Source organism: Cyprinus carpio, chromosome B3 (genome assembly GCF_018340385.1).
Source record: "Cyprinus carpio isolate SPL01 chromosome B3, ASM1834038v1, whole genome shotgun sequence".
Lineage (NCBI taxonomy): Eukaryota > Metazoa > Chordata > Actinopteri > Cypriniformes > Cyprinidae > Cyprinus > Cyprinus carpio.
Window position 1 is genome coordinate 20601190 of NC_056599.1, and position 17137 is coordinate 20618326.

At 36.9% G+C, this 17137-nt stretch overlaps 1 protein-coding gene across 8 annotated transcripts in view; it reads left to right on the forward strand.

Moving 5' to 3' along the window:
- LOC109045977 (rho GTPase-activating protein 23-like) overlaps positions 1-17137 on the forward strand; it is a 64430-nt gene that overhangs the window by 14021 nt on the left and 33272 nt on the right. For 2 of the 8 annotated variants that reach the window (XM_042720183.1, XM_042720184.1), the window contains exon 1: positions 13243-15315. The exons of 2 other annotated variants lie outside the window; for them this stretch is intronic. In XM_042720183.1, coding sequence (XP_042576117.1) covers positions 15067-15315 — 249 coding nt within the window. In that variant the 5' untranslated portion in view covers positions 13243-15066. Of the gene's footprint in view, positions 1-13242; positions 15316-17137 lie in introns of those variants that run through there. 4 more of the 8 variants (XM_042720181.1, XM_042720182.1, XM_042720179.1 and 1 more) reach the window with 3 other exon arrangements.

The following is a 17137-nucleotide window of genomic DNA, read 5'->3' on the forward strand; positions in this document are numbered from 1 at the left end:
TCAAATCAGTTCTAAAAAATGTTCATTAAGAGTGATCCAGGATTTCGATTGGTCAGACTGACACAGAGGAGAGTGTTTTAGATTCTCTCTCATCTCATGCCACTATTTCCATGAGTTCGGGAAATTGTGCGGTGAATCAGGAATTGCTGTACACCGATCCATGACGCTACTAACCCAAATTTAGAAAGGCTTCCTTTCTGAGAAGCCTGATGGTCTGGGTGGGGCGAGATGACACACACCCTCCACCAGTGGTTCATACAAACAGAAGAAGAGAATAACAATTGATAACTGAACTAATCGAACAGTTCTCATCAACAGCACAACAGTGGCTTCCTGTGACATGCATTATTTAAAACGGCACCGAGATACACTGCTCAAGCGCTCCACCCTTCAGATATCGCTGACTCATCGTATAGAAATGCAGGGGCACATTATAAAACATGTGTGAGCAGTATGCTGCTATTCACTGCGGTATTATTTGGACTGTATTTGAAGAATGATCGCTGTAGGCTTTAGATGTTGAATGCAGAGCCCCAGATGGGCGTTGGCCTCCACCTCTGTTCCCAGTGGATGACAGCACTCACATAATGGCTGCTTATTGATCTCTTTCTCTCTCTTTCTCTCTTTCTCCCCCTGCCTGTCTCTGTAACCTAAAGTGAACCTGATGAACCATTACAGAAGAGCTCTTGTTAGTCATGTAACTCTCGGTCTCGGTAGACTGCAGGCAATCCAGTGACCTGTGTTTGATGGGAATAGCCCTGACAGTGACCCGGTAACCTTGACCACCCATCGCTATGAGCAGCTCATCTGACTGATGGACTCATGAGTTTGCTTTTTGCACGCATGTTTGTGTATATGCGTTTTATGTTGGGTGGATGTCATTCATACTAGTTTTCCTTACACAAACGTAACACATTAACTATTGTTTCTACTAAAATGGTTCTTTTTACAGTTACTGCTGTAAAATAGGGTGGTTGTCTTAATTTCAGACATATCCTGCATTGTAATGTTATACTTCATATAAAACTGTTTCAAATAATGGTTTTCTACAATGAGAAATCATTACAGTCAGTGTATCTTTAATGCGCTTTGCTACGCTATAAAAATAGGTTGCCAGATATTTGCCCTAAAAAAAAAGTTTTACAATGTTTCTGGGATTACACAAGAGCATATTAGTATCTATCTATCTATCTATCTATCTATCTATGCATAATAAGTGTAACAGCTATTTTATATTTATATATATATATATATATATATATATATATATATATATATATATATATATATATATATATATATATATATATATATATACACACCCACCACACACACACACACACACACACACACACACGCACACACGCACATACATACATACATACATACATACATACATACATACATACACAATGCACGCACACACAAACATATATATATACATATATAAGCTTTCAACAATTTTGGAAAATTTTAGCCCAGAAACCTTTTGCACATTTGATTGTAATAACAGAGCAAAAGCCAAAACTTTCCATTTCTGTCAGTACAGAGTGGGCAGAGGGCAATTTTTGTAAGTATGATGAAAATGCCTCTCATCCCACTGGAGTACATTCCAGTGTGCCCCGCTGAAAGAGAGAGAGTGGGAGCTGAGAGCAGAATTAAAGGAATAGTTGGGCAGGGGACAGGGCTGTTGTGCTGTGAGGAGATTCACACAATGACTCCCTCTTTCAGCAGAACACAGCAGCTAATGCAGCTCAGCCTGTTGATGGTACACAGCTGGTGTGTGTGTGGAAGAGAGAGAGCGAGCGAGAGAGAGGAAGGAAGAGAAGACAGATCAGATTGTGTGTTTAGCTATAACTCATTGGGCATGAGGTCATTGTCCAGAGTTTATTCATTCCAGAGATTTGAATTATCTTTACTGAAAAGATTTGTTCAGTGATCCTTTCTGTTTGTTATGTCAATACATCAGTAGAACCAGTCTGTCTATAATAAGGGAATGATTCACTTAACAAATTAGTTCAAACAGATTCATTAAGATTTGTTAAAAAAAAGATTCACGACCAAACCAGGTTTTACTGCTCTTTATTAAAATCTGCATGACTGCAGATCTACTAATTTTAGCATCATAAGCAATTTCTCTTCATCTATTCTACAAATTTGGCAACTTTTTGACAATAGTCAAGCTTTAGATAATCAACAATAGCCTAAATAATGGACTATGATTTTAAATAACATCTTTATTCATTTTAATGTGCATGGTTATTATCAGTCATTTTTATTTACTTTATAAATTGGTCAATTATTTGGTCATGATGAAATTAATTCACATACCAAACCCACATTCAGTCCATCAGGAGATCCTTGGTCTTCAGTTAGATGCCTCAGTTTGCTTTGCTTGTTCACATATTTAACACTTTGTTCATTGAGATGGTTCATTAAACTTGTTCAGCACAACTTTTGAGTCATTTATACGATAAGTCCAACCAATTAAATTCTTCTTTACATCTGGCACTCAAATGCTGTTTGCTTGCACCACAGCAGGCATGTACTTTATGTTAGTGAATGAAAAAATAATGAAATCAAAACAATTTGTTGAAACACTAGCTGTGATTTTATTCTTCTGCCAAGATGGTGGAACAAGGCCAGTTAGTCTTTATCACAGCCCATGTGCTGTCAGCCTTTTTTTGTGCATCTTTGTGTTTTGGATTGAATGAGTTTATTGGTTTTTCCTCAACAACTTTCAAACTCGTTGACCTCAGAATCATGTTTATCCTTATTTGTAAACAAATACACAGTTTAACAGGCTCACATTTTGTATATGATTGAACATTCAACTCTTGCCCTGTAAGCACAAACATCCCGCTCTCTGAGTCTGTTAAGGGATAAGATGTTTTTCCCTCGGGAAGCGTGTCTAGGCAGGCAGGCCGGGATTGGAGCCTGGGACTTGCCTAGCTGGAGCGGCTGATGAAGAGATAATGTGAGCGTAGGGTAACACAGCAGCGGCCCGAGGGCAGGGAGGACAACTCTCATAACACAACTCATTTATCTCATTGTCTCGCATGTCTACCCGCTCCTGTCATATTCTTCATTAGTTACTGTATCCATCAGAAATTCATGTTTTAATTCTTAAAGGAACCATATTCTACACTTTTTTTTCTCCTCTTGGGTCTACTTATAATGTTGGTCCATGTTATTTTGCATCAAACCATTTAATTTAAACAAGCATTTTCAACATTTTTTTAATAATATTGTTTGTTAATGTGCCTTTAAAACATGTTAATGACCCCTGGTTGGAATTTGCAGTGTCCTGCTTACAAACATGCAATAAAACAGCACTTGAAGTTCAACGTCAAACTCAGAAACTCATGTTGAAGTCAAGAGTTCAAAAAGATGCAGATGAACACCACCGTTTGATAGTTTGAGGTCTGTAATTTATATATATATATTGAAATAACTTACTAGTTTTATTCAGCAAGGATACATTAAATAGGTCAAAAGTTTAATTATTGTAATACTATTTTGTGATATTGCTGTTTTGGCTGTATTTTTGGTCACAAGCCCCTAGGTAGATGTACACAATTAAAGATTAACAATAACGTTTTAATTGACATCAGCGAGTCAAAGTGAGTCCTACATTACATGACAAAAATGCTGCTTAGCAAATGTCTCCAGAGACAGTTGGGTAAAACATGGTAAATGAGTCTGTCTTTTGAAAATTATACATTTAGATTCAGCTTTTTCTTCTTTCTTGACCTGCAAAGTTAACAGTTGTGTTGCCATTTTGTTTCTTTTTTCCAAGCATTGGCCAGTGGGACGACTTTATGCCTGTAAGTAGGAAATGTAAAGTAGGAATATCCCACATCCGACTTTGAAAGGAGTGCAGGAAACTTCCACATACGTGTTTCTCATCAGTCTGGGCCAAACGTGTGGTCATATGTTAAAGTGCTCATGGATTGTGACGTCAGTATCATCATGATTTCTGAATGACCCATTTTTGAAGCTTAGTTTCCATAAAGACTGAATGGACTGGTTAAGGAGCTTTGCTTCGTGAACATTAAAGTATGCCAGTGTAATACTACATCAAACTCTTAGACCAAAGAAAGCTCAGCTTTCCATGATATGACCCCTTTAGCAAATCTCAGCAATTCATGACCTTTCTTTATCACTGAATCCTCTCTAGCTTGTATTTTTTTATTGGACGTGCTGTTGTTTGTTATTTCCACCACTAACATTCCACCATACCTCTGTCTCCTCTGTCTATCTTTTCAGTGACTTTCTTTCTCAAGATCAGTCTGTTGCCTTATTTGGTTATCCCTCAGATGAAATCTATGAATACACATGTCTCTGCCTCCCTCTTCCTCCTTCCAGTCATCTTCTCTCTCTCTCTCAGCTGCTTGTGTAGGTCTGACAGGAGTGTAGCTGAGAGGTCGGAGGAGTTCCTCAATAGTGAGCTTAGGAAATGGATTAGTGATCATAGGTATGCTTATGATGCAATGGTGCTTTCAAAAATATATAGCAAAATTGGTTTATTTCATTACATATCTGTCAGACAGTCAAAGTGGGCAGGTTTTGTGTGTGTGTGTGTGTGTGTGTGTCCAGAATAAGCTACAAAGAATATCAGAATTTACACAAGTGATGTTTTTATCTGGGTCTGTTAAGTCATGAAAAAATTATTAAATAAATTAAATAAATAAAAAAAATGATGGAGGTGATGAGGAGGCCTGCAGATCCTCACAACTGTGTGTCAAGGTCACTTAAAATATCAGATAATTATTATTATATTTTTTTATGACAAGGCAAGTTCAGGTAATTTATTTCTATGATGCAAAGCTGTATTTTCAGCATCTTTACTCCAGTCTTCAGTGTCACATGATCCTTCAGAAATCAGTCTAATATGCTGATTTGCTGCTCAAATAACATTTCTGATTATTATTTTTAATGTTTTCAGGATTTTCTGATGAATACAAAGCTAACAATACAGCATTTATTTTATTAATAGTTTTATAGAGTAATATAGATTAATAGTTTTAATTAAACTATTTAATTAAACTAATAGATTAATCGTTTTTTACGGGCCCGTCCACAGCATGTATTAGTAAATGGGGAAAAAGTCGGAGAATGTGGTTTTAAATGCTGGCCTTCCTCAGGGGTGTGTTTTATCACCAATTCTGTTTTCTATTTATAAATGAAATGACCTGTGTTACTGCCAATTTGACGCTGGTGTACACGTACAGTATATTCAGTCATTAGATACCTCAGTTTTGTCAATTTTGTTAAGTTTTGGACAGAGGAGAGTTCTCTGCAGAAATGTGTTGTGGGGCTAATAACATACGAGTGCTCTGTGAACCTTTGTTAGTTAATGGAAAGGAAGTTGAACAGGTGGGATCTTTTAAACACTTAGGTACTGAGATTGACTCCCAATTTTTATTTGATAAGCATTCAGATAATGTTTTTAAAAAGGCTTATCAACGTCTAGTCTTATTGAGAAAACGGAGGCGTTTTAACATTGAAAAGGATATTCTGATTGTTGTATATACTGTAAATCACTTATCGAATCTGTTCTTACTTTTAATATTGTGTCCTGGTTTAATTCTCTCTCTCTGTTAAAAGCAAAAATAGACTTGTTAAGGATTATAAATGTGGCGAGTAAAATAATTGGTGAGAGACAAACACCTCTCACTGATCTTTTCGCTGTGGCACTAAAAAGAAAAGCCTCTGTTATTGTGGGAGACATGCTCTGTGTAGTTCTTTTCAACTACTTCCATCCGGCAGATGGTATAAAGAGCCAAGTATAAGACGTTTATTCCAACTGCCATTTGTATTTTTTAAATAGGATCTTAAAATAATTTTTTTAATGTATTGTTTTAGTTGTGTTTTTGTGATGTAATATAGTTTGTTGTCGTGAGGACTATGTGTGCTGCTTGTTTGTCTGAAGACAGTTTTCTTCTCCACTGGGGATAGACAATAAAGCTTTTAAAATTTAAATATTTGAAAACATTTGTTACATTATAAATGTCTTTACTATCATCTTTGATGAATTGAATTCATCCCGGCTGAATAACTGTTGAAATATATCGCTCAAAATGGACCCTCTTCCATGTCATTGATGCTGTAGTGAAAAAAGTGGCTCCGCAAGAGTAACGAGAGACTGTCATAAGGTTTCCAGCAAAAAAAAAATTCCCCGTCAGCTATAAGACACCGAAGGAGAGAGCAGGAAGTGCTGCCCACATCTGTAATCAGCATTTGCGTGACTCCTGGGCCAGTTCTGCTAACATGAATCTCACATGGCAACATCAAGAGGCCAGCGGGACAATACACCTTTCCAAGAACCCATTCACTCTCTCTCACACGCACGCACGCACGCACGCACACACACACACACACACGCAGACTGTATCACGGCACAGTCCTTATAAAGAGGAAAGAGAGCACAGGTGGGTTGATAGTGAGAACCATGGATGATTTTCAAAATAATATCTGGCACGTTATGAGTGTTTATGTGAGAATGTGTGTCATTGGGTGTTTATGGGTGTATTTGTGATGTTTTTTTTTGTTTGGGATTGAGTCAGAAAACCCACAGAGGGCTGATATCTGTTTCTAATGAGCTGTTATCGGCTCAGAGCCGGGCTGGAAGCTCCTAGGGGCTGTTCTGTTACGGTTGAGTGCCATCGTCTGGATGATTTCGGGGGGCACTACTGGAATATTCCCAAGTCCCTGCTTTGTATTTGAATTTAAGGTCCAGAATTAACACTTGGCAAGTGGCTAATGTGAGAAAATGGACTTTGGCAAGTGAATAAAGGTAGCTGCCAGTTGGCTGAATACTTTATTAGGAACATAACGCATTGTTTATATCAGCTTGTAAGAATGAAAATTGGACCCTCTCTGTTATTGAAATCAAAACCTAGTCTACTAATGAAAACATCCAGGACATGCAAAGTTCTTTTTCTCCAGAACTGTATGAGGTGACAAAATATGCAGAGTTATGAGGTTGAAAGACGACATGAGCATTTGTCACAAAACACACACACACACACACACACACACAGAGGTCATGTTTCCATGTTTTATGGGGACATTCCATAGGCATAATGGTTTTTATACTGTACAAACTGTATTTTCTATTGCTCTACACCACCTCACAGGAAATATTCAGCATTTTTAGTTTTTTTTTTTCTTTTTCTTTTTTTTTAATTTATAAGCTTGTTTCCTCATGGGGACCAAAAAATGGTCCCACAAGGACAAAATTTAGTTTACTGGTATTACTATCCTTGTGGGGATATTTGGTCCCCATAACATGATAAATACCAGATACACAAACATACACACACACACACACACACACACACACACACACACACACACACACACACACACACACACACACACACAAAACAACAGCAAAATAATTATATTGTAATAGGGACACAAATATAATGTGTACAATTTTTTTTTTTTTTAAAGAAGTCTCTTATGTTTACCAAGCCTGCATTTCTTTGATATAAAATACCATGAAAACAGCAATGTTGTGAAATATTATTACAATTTAAAATGACTGTTTTCTATTTTAATATTTTTTAAATGTCATTTATTCCTGTGATGCAAAGCTGAATTATTAGCATCATTACTCCAGTCCTTAGTGTCACATGATCCTTCAGAAATCATTCTCATATGATGATTTGCTGTTTCTTATTAGTGTCAATGATAAAAACTGTTGTGCTGCTCAGTATTTTTTTGTGGAAATTGAGGTTAAAAAAAATAAAAAAAGTTCTTTAAAGAATCGAAAGTTAAAAAAGTGTGTAATTTCTTAATTGGCACTTTTGATCAATTTGTTTGCAGAATAAAATTATTAATTTCCTAAAAAAATACTACAAACTTTTAAATGGTGATGAATATCGTGAAAACAATTTGATGACCAGGAAAATATTATTGTAAATTTACATTTTTCAAATCACTCGTCATTGGCAGGTGTAGCAAAAATAATACAGCAGGATCAGCATGAATCATCTTGAACTGACCACTAGGGTCATGGCTTAGTCATCTTAAGCTGTCAAAATTTGGTTTTGCTTTGCAGGACCATGATCTGGCTCTCCTCTCTTTTCCTCTCCTCTAGTCATTGCTTTCATCCCAGTGGAGGTTTGAGTTTCAGGCACTGGGGTCCACACTGTATTTCTACAGATGTGAACACACACACACACACGGAAGAAACACGTCATCCTCGCAGTCCAACATTGTAATTTATCTTTAATACATCTGCTAATGACACAGAGGTTGAGTGAAGTGAAGGGGCCCAGTCCTGAGAGGGAGGGCGCTGACCACAACAAGCCCCTCTCTCTGCAGAATGGCTTATGATTTTAACGAAGAGTGGGTGTCTAGGCATTAGAGGTGGAAATTTATTGTAAAGGGAATTCAAAAGATGGTGACATTTTTTTATTGATTAACCCTTTGATAGGGGATATCTTAATTAGAAATATTTGCTTTTGATGAATTGTTTTAAAAGTCTTTCATATTAACATCTTTCATATATTCAATATTTGAATGTATTTTCACAAAACAGCTTTTAAATATTGCAATCTTGGTGGCTGTTGGGCTCTGATCTCCATTTAGAAACTATAAACCTATGCAAACATTACGGTAATAAGGGAATTTGTTCACTGGTCATTGAAGTTTAATGATGCATTCATGCTGAAGCGCTCAGAAATAGCAATGAAAAATTAAATACCACCATTACACATGATCAAGCAAGCTGCCCAAAGCTTTTTAAAAAGGTTGTCTGTTTGAATGGCAGTTTTCTTTAAAATGGGGATGCATTGATGTAAAATTTAGTCTGATATGGCAAGGCTATAATTAATTTTATGCATATTTTGTACTATTATTAAATTAGTGTTTTTAAAGATGAACTTTAGGTGTTTTTTTTTTTTTTTTGATGAAGGCAATGGGAATGTAACATTAAAAATAGGGAAAATGAGCATGGACAATTATTTAAAATAATGACTGATACTGAATTAAAATATATCTAATATTGTCTAATAAGCCATATGATACCAATATATTGTGCATCCCTACTTTACAATGTTTGTAGTGACTAATAATTTCTGGCGGTGAAAAATTGTTAAGCCTTCGAGAACTTTAGTTGGTTAAATGGCTGAAATATTAATTTGTGTGTGTGTGTGTGTGTGTGTGTGTGTAGTGTGTACATCAGAGAATCTTATTCATAACACTCCAACACAGAAATCTATCTCAAGTTATTGCTTTAATAAACAAGAACACAAACTCCACCCTGATAAATGATCTGGCTCGTGGTTACAGGAACATCCAGTTTAAGTTGCTGTTGTTTCTTTGCGCCCCATAAGCCTCTGGATTGTGGAAACTTTGATGGTGGCCAGGAGGCACGGTCGCCGTGGTGACGGGGTGGGGTTGTTAAAGCAGCTGCACTGATGTGGAATTCAGCAATGCAGAAGGGAAACCACACACACTGAAACACACCATTCACACAGACAGGAACGTTCAGAGCCATACAGGATGTATTTTTAGAGCAGAACAATTTCACAGTTGACTTAAAAGGGGTCAGTGTTGAGATGGGTGCTGGTGAGGAGAATGTCTTCAGGTATCTGACACATACACAACTCATCTCCACCCCTTCAGGCCCCGTGTCAGATTTGTGTACATGTTTACATTTAGAAGTTACATGTGCACTTTTATGTGAGTTGACACTACTGTTCAAAAGTTTGTGGTTGGTAAGATTTTTTAAATGCTTTTTTTTTTTAAGTATGCTCACCAAGGCTACATTTATTTGATAAAAAATATAGTAAAAACAGTAATATTGTGAAATATTATTACAGTTTAAAAGAACCAGTTTTTATTTTAATATATTTTCAAATGTAATTTATTCTTGTGATGCAAAGCTGAATTTTCAGCATCATCACTCCAGTCTTCAGTGTCACATGATCCTCTAGAAATCAACCTAATAAGCTGATTTTCTGCTCAAGAAACATTTATTATTATGAAACGATGAACAGTTATGCTGCTGAATATTTTTTTTAGATACCATGATAATTTTGTAAAGTTCAAAAGAACAGCATTTATTTGAAAATGCTGTCTTTACTGTCGCTTTTTGTAAATTTAATGCATCATTGCTGAATAAGTGTATTCATTTCTTTAATAAAAAGAAAAAAGTCATACTTACCTACTTATCCTTAATAAATATGCCTAGCTAATTTGCATTTGAGAATTTCTGTCTGGCCTTTCTTCCACACTTTCCCAGTCAGTAACTTTTACTCTGAAGGAAACTAGTTTCAGACTTCCGTCCAAGGAAACCATAATGCCATATAGTGACCTAGAGCAAATTTAAGTGAGATATATTTCATGACGTTGATGAAACTGACCATTGTACAGCATTTTTCATTTTAAGTTTTAGTCACTTTGTTTTTTGGTTGGAGAGTGAGTTCGGTTGTTTTGTAATGTAAATATTACTTTTCAAAATGTGTCTGTTTTTTTTTTTTTCAGTACAGTGGAAGTCGATAATAGTAACCAAAACTGTTCTTCAGAATATCTTCTATAATATTCTTTTCTATATTTTTATGAAATAAATAAAGTCATACATGTTTGAACTGATATGAGGGTTAGTGAAAGATTACAGTATTTTCATTTATGGCTGCACTATCCCTTTAATATACATATGAGTGCAATATGTGCCTAGCCTGATGTTCCTTTAATGCAAGTCTAGTTCTTCATTTTTTGATTTAATTTCAGTTTGTTATGTTTGTAAATAGGTTAACTTTTGTTTAAAATGTACCTCTGTATAGGTTTCAGGCACATACTGCATACATGTAAACACGCTTGTGCTGTAGTGCTGCCATCTGTTGGTGGTTTCTTCTCGCTACAACCCTTGCTTTTGCTTCAGGTCTGCAGCCTATTTATTGGTCAACGGCTTTGCTGAAGATTACAGCTAAAATTAACCAGTTTAAACTACCAGAGTGTTTTTTTTTTTCTTTTTTCTTTTTCACACACACAAAAACATGCACACACACACACACACACTCAGTAAAGTCAGATTAAAGTGGGTCTAGACTGTGTTCTGCTATCTAATGCCCTTGGGACCAGATGGTTTTGACATATCTCCTTTATCTCCTGTCTCTGTATCGCCATACGCTCACCGAGGCCTCATTTAAACAGCTGATACTCAATATCAGCACACGTTATACACATACAGATGTGGCTGTGTTTATTTTGTGCTGTGTGAACTGATCTTAGCTTGGCGTTTGTCATTGCAGCTCTCATTCATACTTTAGTGCCAGTCTGTATGAATGCAGACTGTTTATTTTCATGTGACCAGCAGGGGACAGACTACATCCTTTTTAAAAAGTGCATGAGCGAGCGTGCATGTGTGCTTTTATGAAGATATAAGCATATATGATTTATATGTTGTGTGGTTATTTTTGCATAAAGCATTTTTTTGAGACTTTGTCAGAAGAGATGCGTGACCCATGAGCTGAGTTCCTCTGGTTTAGAGTATCTGTTCCATCAGCATGTGTTGATAAATGAATCAGCCATGTTTGTATGAGGATGAAAGGGATTAGCTCATATCAGAACATGTGCAGATCAGACATCTGCCGCTCAGGTAGCTTTCACAGCTCCAGTCTGTTTAAACATGAGGGCTCTACAGTGCTGTTTGTGTTTTTGTAGATAAAGTAGCTCAGAAGAAAAAAATGGGCAGTATTCCGCAGAAGTGATTCTATGGAGTTCCATTATATGGATGCACAAAATATTGCCTCCATCTGTGTGTGTGTTTTTTTTTTTTTTTTTTTTGTTTTATATTAGTTTTGGTTGTGTATTTATTTTTTTTTGTTGGTTTTGTGTTTGTTTCCACTTGTTGTAAGTCATAGATCATCACTAATACACAATACACAAAAAGCGCTATATAAATGCATCATTCAAATAATACAAATATTTTAAAATTATTATTAGTATTTTAATTACTATCAATTAATACAGTGTTTAAGTAACTGTATTCCCTAGTTGAGTATTTTTAGACATCATAATTTAATTTTATTAATAGACATGATCTATATATTGTAACAATTTTTTTTTTTTCATATTTCCCATTCATTTCCTATATGGAAATCACTAGTGTGATTTTTTTTTTTTTTTACTAATCATGGCCATGATTTTTTGTGTGTATTTATATAGCAAGTGCGTGGTACTTTGTTGAAGTAAAAAACAAACAATCAAATCTGTCTAAAATAACTGAAGACCACCAAAAGGATAAGAAAATTAGTTGCGACAAAGATGACGCATCTTCTCTGTTATATATATATATATATATTTTTTTGGTTTCATTTTCTTAGCTTAAAAAAAAAGTAACCACAGAGCAATAAAAATGTTCTTCTGGAATTGTCGACATACAAATTAATGTGGATTGCATAGCTCATAAATTCTTATGGGGAAAAAAAGTTCAGAATTACTTTAAAGACTTTTATGTCTTGGCAAATACGAGACTGAGATCTCTCTCACTTTTTTTGCTTCTTATTGTTATTGTTCTGTTTAGTTCCTTCAGGGGTGAGGAAAAGGAGGATGAGCTTCAGATTAGACTGCAGGAAGTCTTGATATTCATGTTTAATTACTAGAGCTTATGTGTCTTCATCTCCAACACACCTCAGGCGTGTGTGTGTGTGTGTATGTCTGTTTCCTCCATTAAAGCTTTCCATGCATGCTTTCATAATAACACAAAAGGATATTTCAGGTCATAAGTATCTTTTGTGTGTAAACTTAAAATATGAGGCATTTATATGATTCAGAATGACTTCATCTGCAGTCTATTCATGACAGCTTCACCTGGCGTGATAAACCGTGTGTGTGTTGTGCTGCATGTATTGTTGTGTACTTGTTCTGGCTGTATGTTGTCGTGCCGGTACACGTCTAACAGTGCGGCAGGTGAAACCAGTCCTTCCTCATTTGTAACGGATCTCAGGTGTGTGTTGTGGAGTTGAATGAGAAGGAAATGCCTGCCTCTCTCACACACACACCAGAGACCTGTCGGTTGGGTGAGGTTTTCCACGGATGTGTGTGTGTTAGTGTCAATATGTGACCTAATAGATGATATGCCACAGTGCGTGTCTTGTGTTGTGTTGGTGTGATTGTGTTTGTGTGTTGTTTTATAGCAGCTGTTTCAGTCAGGCCTCAGAGAGCAGCTGCAGTGAGGTGCCTGGCACCCTGTGTTTTTCTTTTTTTTTTTTGTCTGCCATTCTGGGTTTTTCTCTCAGTCTTTTGGTTTTTCTTTCCCATAGTCATTCCTCCATTTGTGCTTTTTTTTAGTTAGAAGCAATAAGCACTGTTTTTCTGTCCTTTTTAGAGTTTTTTGGCTCATTGTGTTTGCCAACGGAGCCATTATTTTGCTTTCTCCGAGGGGACTTTTAGAGAGCGGGAGGTTTTGCACTGCTCTGTTGATTTCTGTTTCGAATGGTCATTCAGAGCCGCTGGGCACTCCGGCAGGTTTCAGCGGAGCCAACATGTTGTTGGACTACATGGACTTTTTAAGTACTGTCTGATGGCTTCAGACTTTTTCTTTTCATATCTTTTGCTTGATGGAACAAAGGATTGAGTGAAAAAGATGAAAATGAAATGGAAAGATTAGATAATGCAGAAATCGGAGAGCTCTGAGGGGTAAAACGCAAAAGTTTTTCTGTGGCAGACGGTAATGAGGGCTGATGGAAGAGACTGTAGAGATGACTGTGATAAAGAAAGAAAAGGAGCCAGAGGGATAGAGATGGCAAAAAGAAAATGAAGCCTTAGCCTACAGTTTTGGTTTGAGTAAGTTTAATTACATATTGAAGGGATTTTTTTTTTTAAACCCTTGTAAGCTTTTCAGTCATTTTTGGCTGATTTCTTTTAAACTCTGACTATTTTAGAAATGTAATTTGGAAAAACAAAACAAAAAAGAGGATCAGATAAGTCTAAGTCAATAAAAAAGTCACCTTGTCAATAAAAAAAAAAAAAAAGGTTTAGAAGGTTTAAAAAAATATTGCTGAAAATGAGTTGCAGTTGGTATTAGAGGGCGGGGCATTCTCATTCTAGGGAGCATCTGATTGGATGGAATTCTGTGCAGTGCAGGATGAGTCATCAGGATTTATAGTGAGTGTTCCGAAAGAAACACTTTGTGTTCAAAGTGATTATTAGGTGTAAACTGGCTTGAACATGACCTCAATGGTAACAGACATTGACTAAAAGCAACAAAACTCTGATTTTGATTTTGTGGGTTATTTAAAAAGAGTAGAAATAGCCATAAGAGAGTATGCAAGTGAGATAAAGAATAGCTAACTGTTGAGCAGCAAATAGATACAGGCAGGAAGAAGTGATAAAGGGAAAGACACCTGAATGAATGAGAGAGAGAGAGAGAGAGAGAGAGCAAAAGAAAAGCAGGAGGGCCGGCCCACTCATAGTGACTGAGAGCCAGAGTTTAGAGTTTGTCAGGAGATGACAGAGTGGGGAGAGAGAAAGACTGAATGAGCTGAATGGTTTAGAAAGTGAAGGAATAGAAGAAAAAAAAAGATTGAAGCAAAGAAAGAGGAAGAAAACCGATGCGTAAAAACTTGGATTTAATTAATTTTTCCATCCTGCAGCCGGCTTCCCTGGATCTACATCTTGCCAGCACTGCCACGTGCTCGCTACACACACACACACACACATACTTCTGGGTCTGCCAGACAGGGGTATGTGGCCACATCCTGGATCACTCTCATCTCTGGATATGCTTCTGTGGTCGTAACACTCGTCTGTGTGCGTGTGTGTGAGCATGGGAGGTGTGGAGTTCACCGGTGTGATATGGAACTATCAGTTTAACTCCGGAATCCTTTAAGAAGTTTCACCAGCATGGATTAACGAAATATGAGGAGATTTGGGCATGTTCAACAGAAACCACATCCTCTCTTTGGGAGAGAACGGACACATCTTTAAGCTGAATCGTAGTTTAAAAAAAAAAAATTGCCACATCGAAAGTTCTTAATGGTTCCTTTGTGATTGCGACTTGTCCTTTTGTGAGCCCTTGCACACTCCCGTGCGTGTTGATGTGTGATGCGGTCAGCGGGTCAGGTGCCGTTGGCGATGCCTGCTGTGTGCCCGCGTGTAGGGGGTAAGGAGTGGTGTTTTCAGGATGCAGTAGGAGTGGACTGCAGCTCTCCAGAACCTCGCTGTATCTGGGTGGCGGTTTTACATGGGGATACACCACAAATAAACGTTTCGAACCTCCAAAATGACACTATTGAAAGCACAAATGGCATCAATGCCAGCAGAGCACTGCCGAGACCCTCACAGACCTGCAGGGTAAGCTGCTTTTATGTATGTATGTGTGTGGATAAAATGAGAGACATATAGCGTAATCTATAAATTAAAATGCTTTTGAAAGACTTTTATATTTATTTATCACTAGGGTCAGAAATTGACCTAGGTCTTGAGCAAAAATGCCACTGAAAGTCCCCCCCAAAAAAGCCCAAAATGGACAAAAATGCATTATAATTACATCATATTATTTAGCATTATATTTTTACATTTGATATATTTTTAATATGATTATTTAAGTATAATATTAAATGTATTATATATATTAGAATATTTTATATTATATTAGGTGTTTTATAAATATTAAGTATTTATATTGTGTGTGTCTTTACAAGGTAAAAGGTCAGTTTCAGGGAATAAAATATTAGGTCTTAAAAAACTTTTCTGAGAATGTGCCTTTTTCTTGCATTTATGTCTTAACTGAAACTTTAACCATAGAGATATTTGTGGGAGGTCAGAAACACTACTTAGAAAGTAAAAAAAAGGCACCAGATAAGGGGTTTTAAAAGCCCTTCACGTGACTGTATGTTTGTGTGTGTGTTAAACTGATTGGTTGGTGTGGTTTTGCTTTAAGCACCTAGATTATAGGATTTTAGTTAGGGAATGTCTAGGTCTGTTGTGTATATAGGAGTCTGTTTGTGTCTGAGATTGTTCTGTCATGTGATCATACGCTTTAAGATATTCATAAGACATATTCCCAGGCATGTGAGGATGGAATGGGATGGCATATTCTTCAGAATTTTACATGTAGACAGCTGTCGGCCAGACACATGCTCATATGAGACGCTAACCCAAACCAAAAAGTCAACCGCTTTCAGCTATGTGTGGTCGGGCTGCTCCTTCAGTTGGGTTAACTGCTCCATGTCCTCCTAAAAAAGCAAACTGTGCCTCACCATGTTTGAACAACCATCATAATCCGTTCAGAGGTGAACCCTTCCATTTTTTCCTATCGCAGAAAAGGAAAATGTCTCTAGAAGGACAGACTCTGATCTGCTAATAAAGGCGAGGAGCCATGTTATTTCAATCAGAACACCGGTATTTAAATGAAGCTGCCTGGGTTGGTTCAGATTTACTGTAGGACTTAATGCTCTAGTTGTCTTGTTCGGTCGGGTTGGGTTGACAGAAGGTTGTCCGGTGGTATCCTTTAGCAAGGCTGAGTTAAAATACACAGTGCTGGAGGTGAATGTTTTGTCAGGATGCACTCTAGATGATACACACCATATTTAATGTGAATCAGACTTCAAAAATGACAGGACAGAAATTTTAATACTAATCTCTGTTATAATTTATGTGTAAACTTGACCATTATTTCGCCAACTTGTGGCCAATTGCTCCTTCACAAAGAGCTAGATTGACAGGCGATCTGACCAGTCATAACGCCAAATCCGCCATTTGGTTCAACAAACAAATCAAAAGGAGAATAGAAATTTGGTGGACTTAAACTTGAAAAATTGTATTGATGTCTTTCCGCGGCTGAAATAAAATACAGGCGCTACAGTGATCTGTCACGAGTCACGACACATTAAAGAGCCACAAAATGGTATTTATTGTCTGAATTTCGTAAAAAATTACAAAATTTGAAAGCTGACACCTTGTCTTATACCAGAAGTGACCTGCTGTTCGTGTTGTCAGTGTCCTCTTTGCTCCGCAATGTATTTTTCACTCTATGATAACATGATTTGTAATGTAAGAGCGGCATGGCTTGTCGGACATAGCAACTGTAACTAAGGAGGGTGGGTTTTTTGCAAAGGGTCAATTGTCATGAAATTTGGTACATAGCCTCAATAAGGCTATCTGCATATGCGCA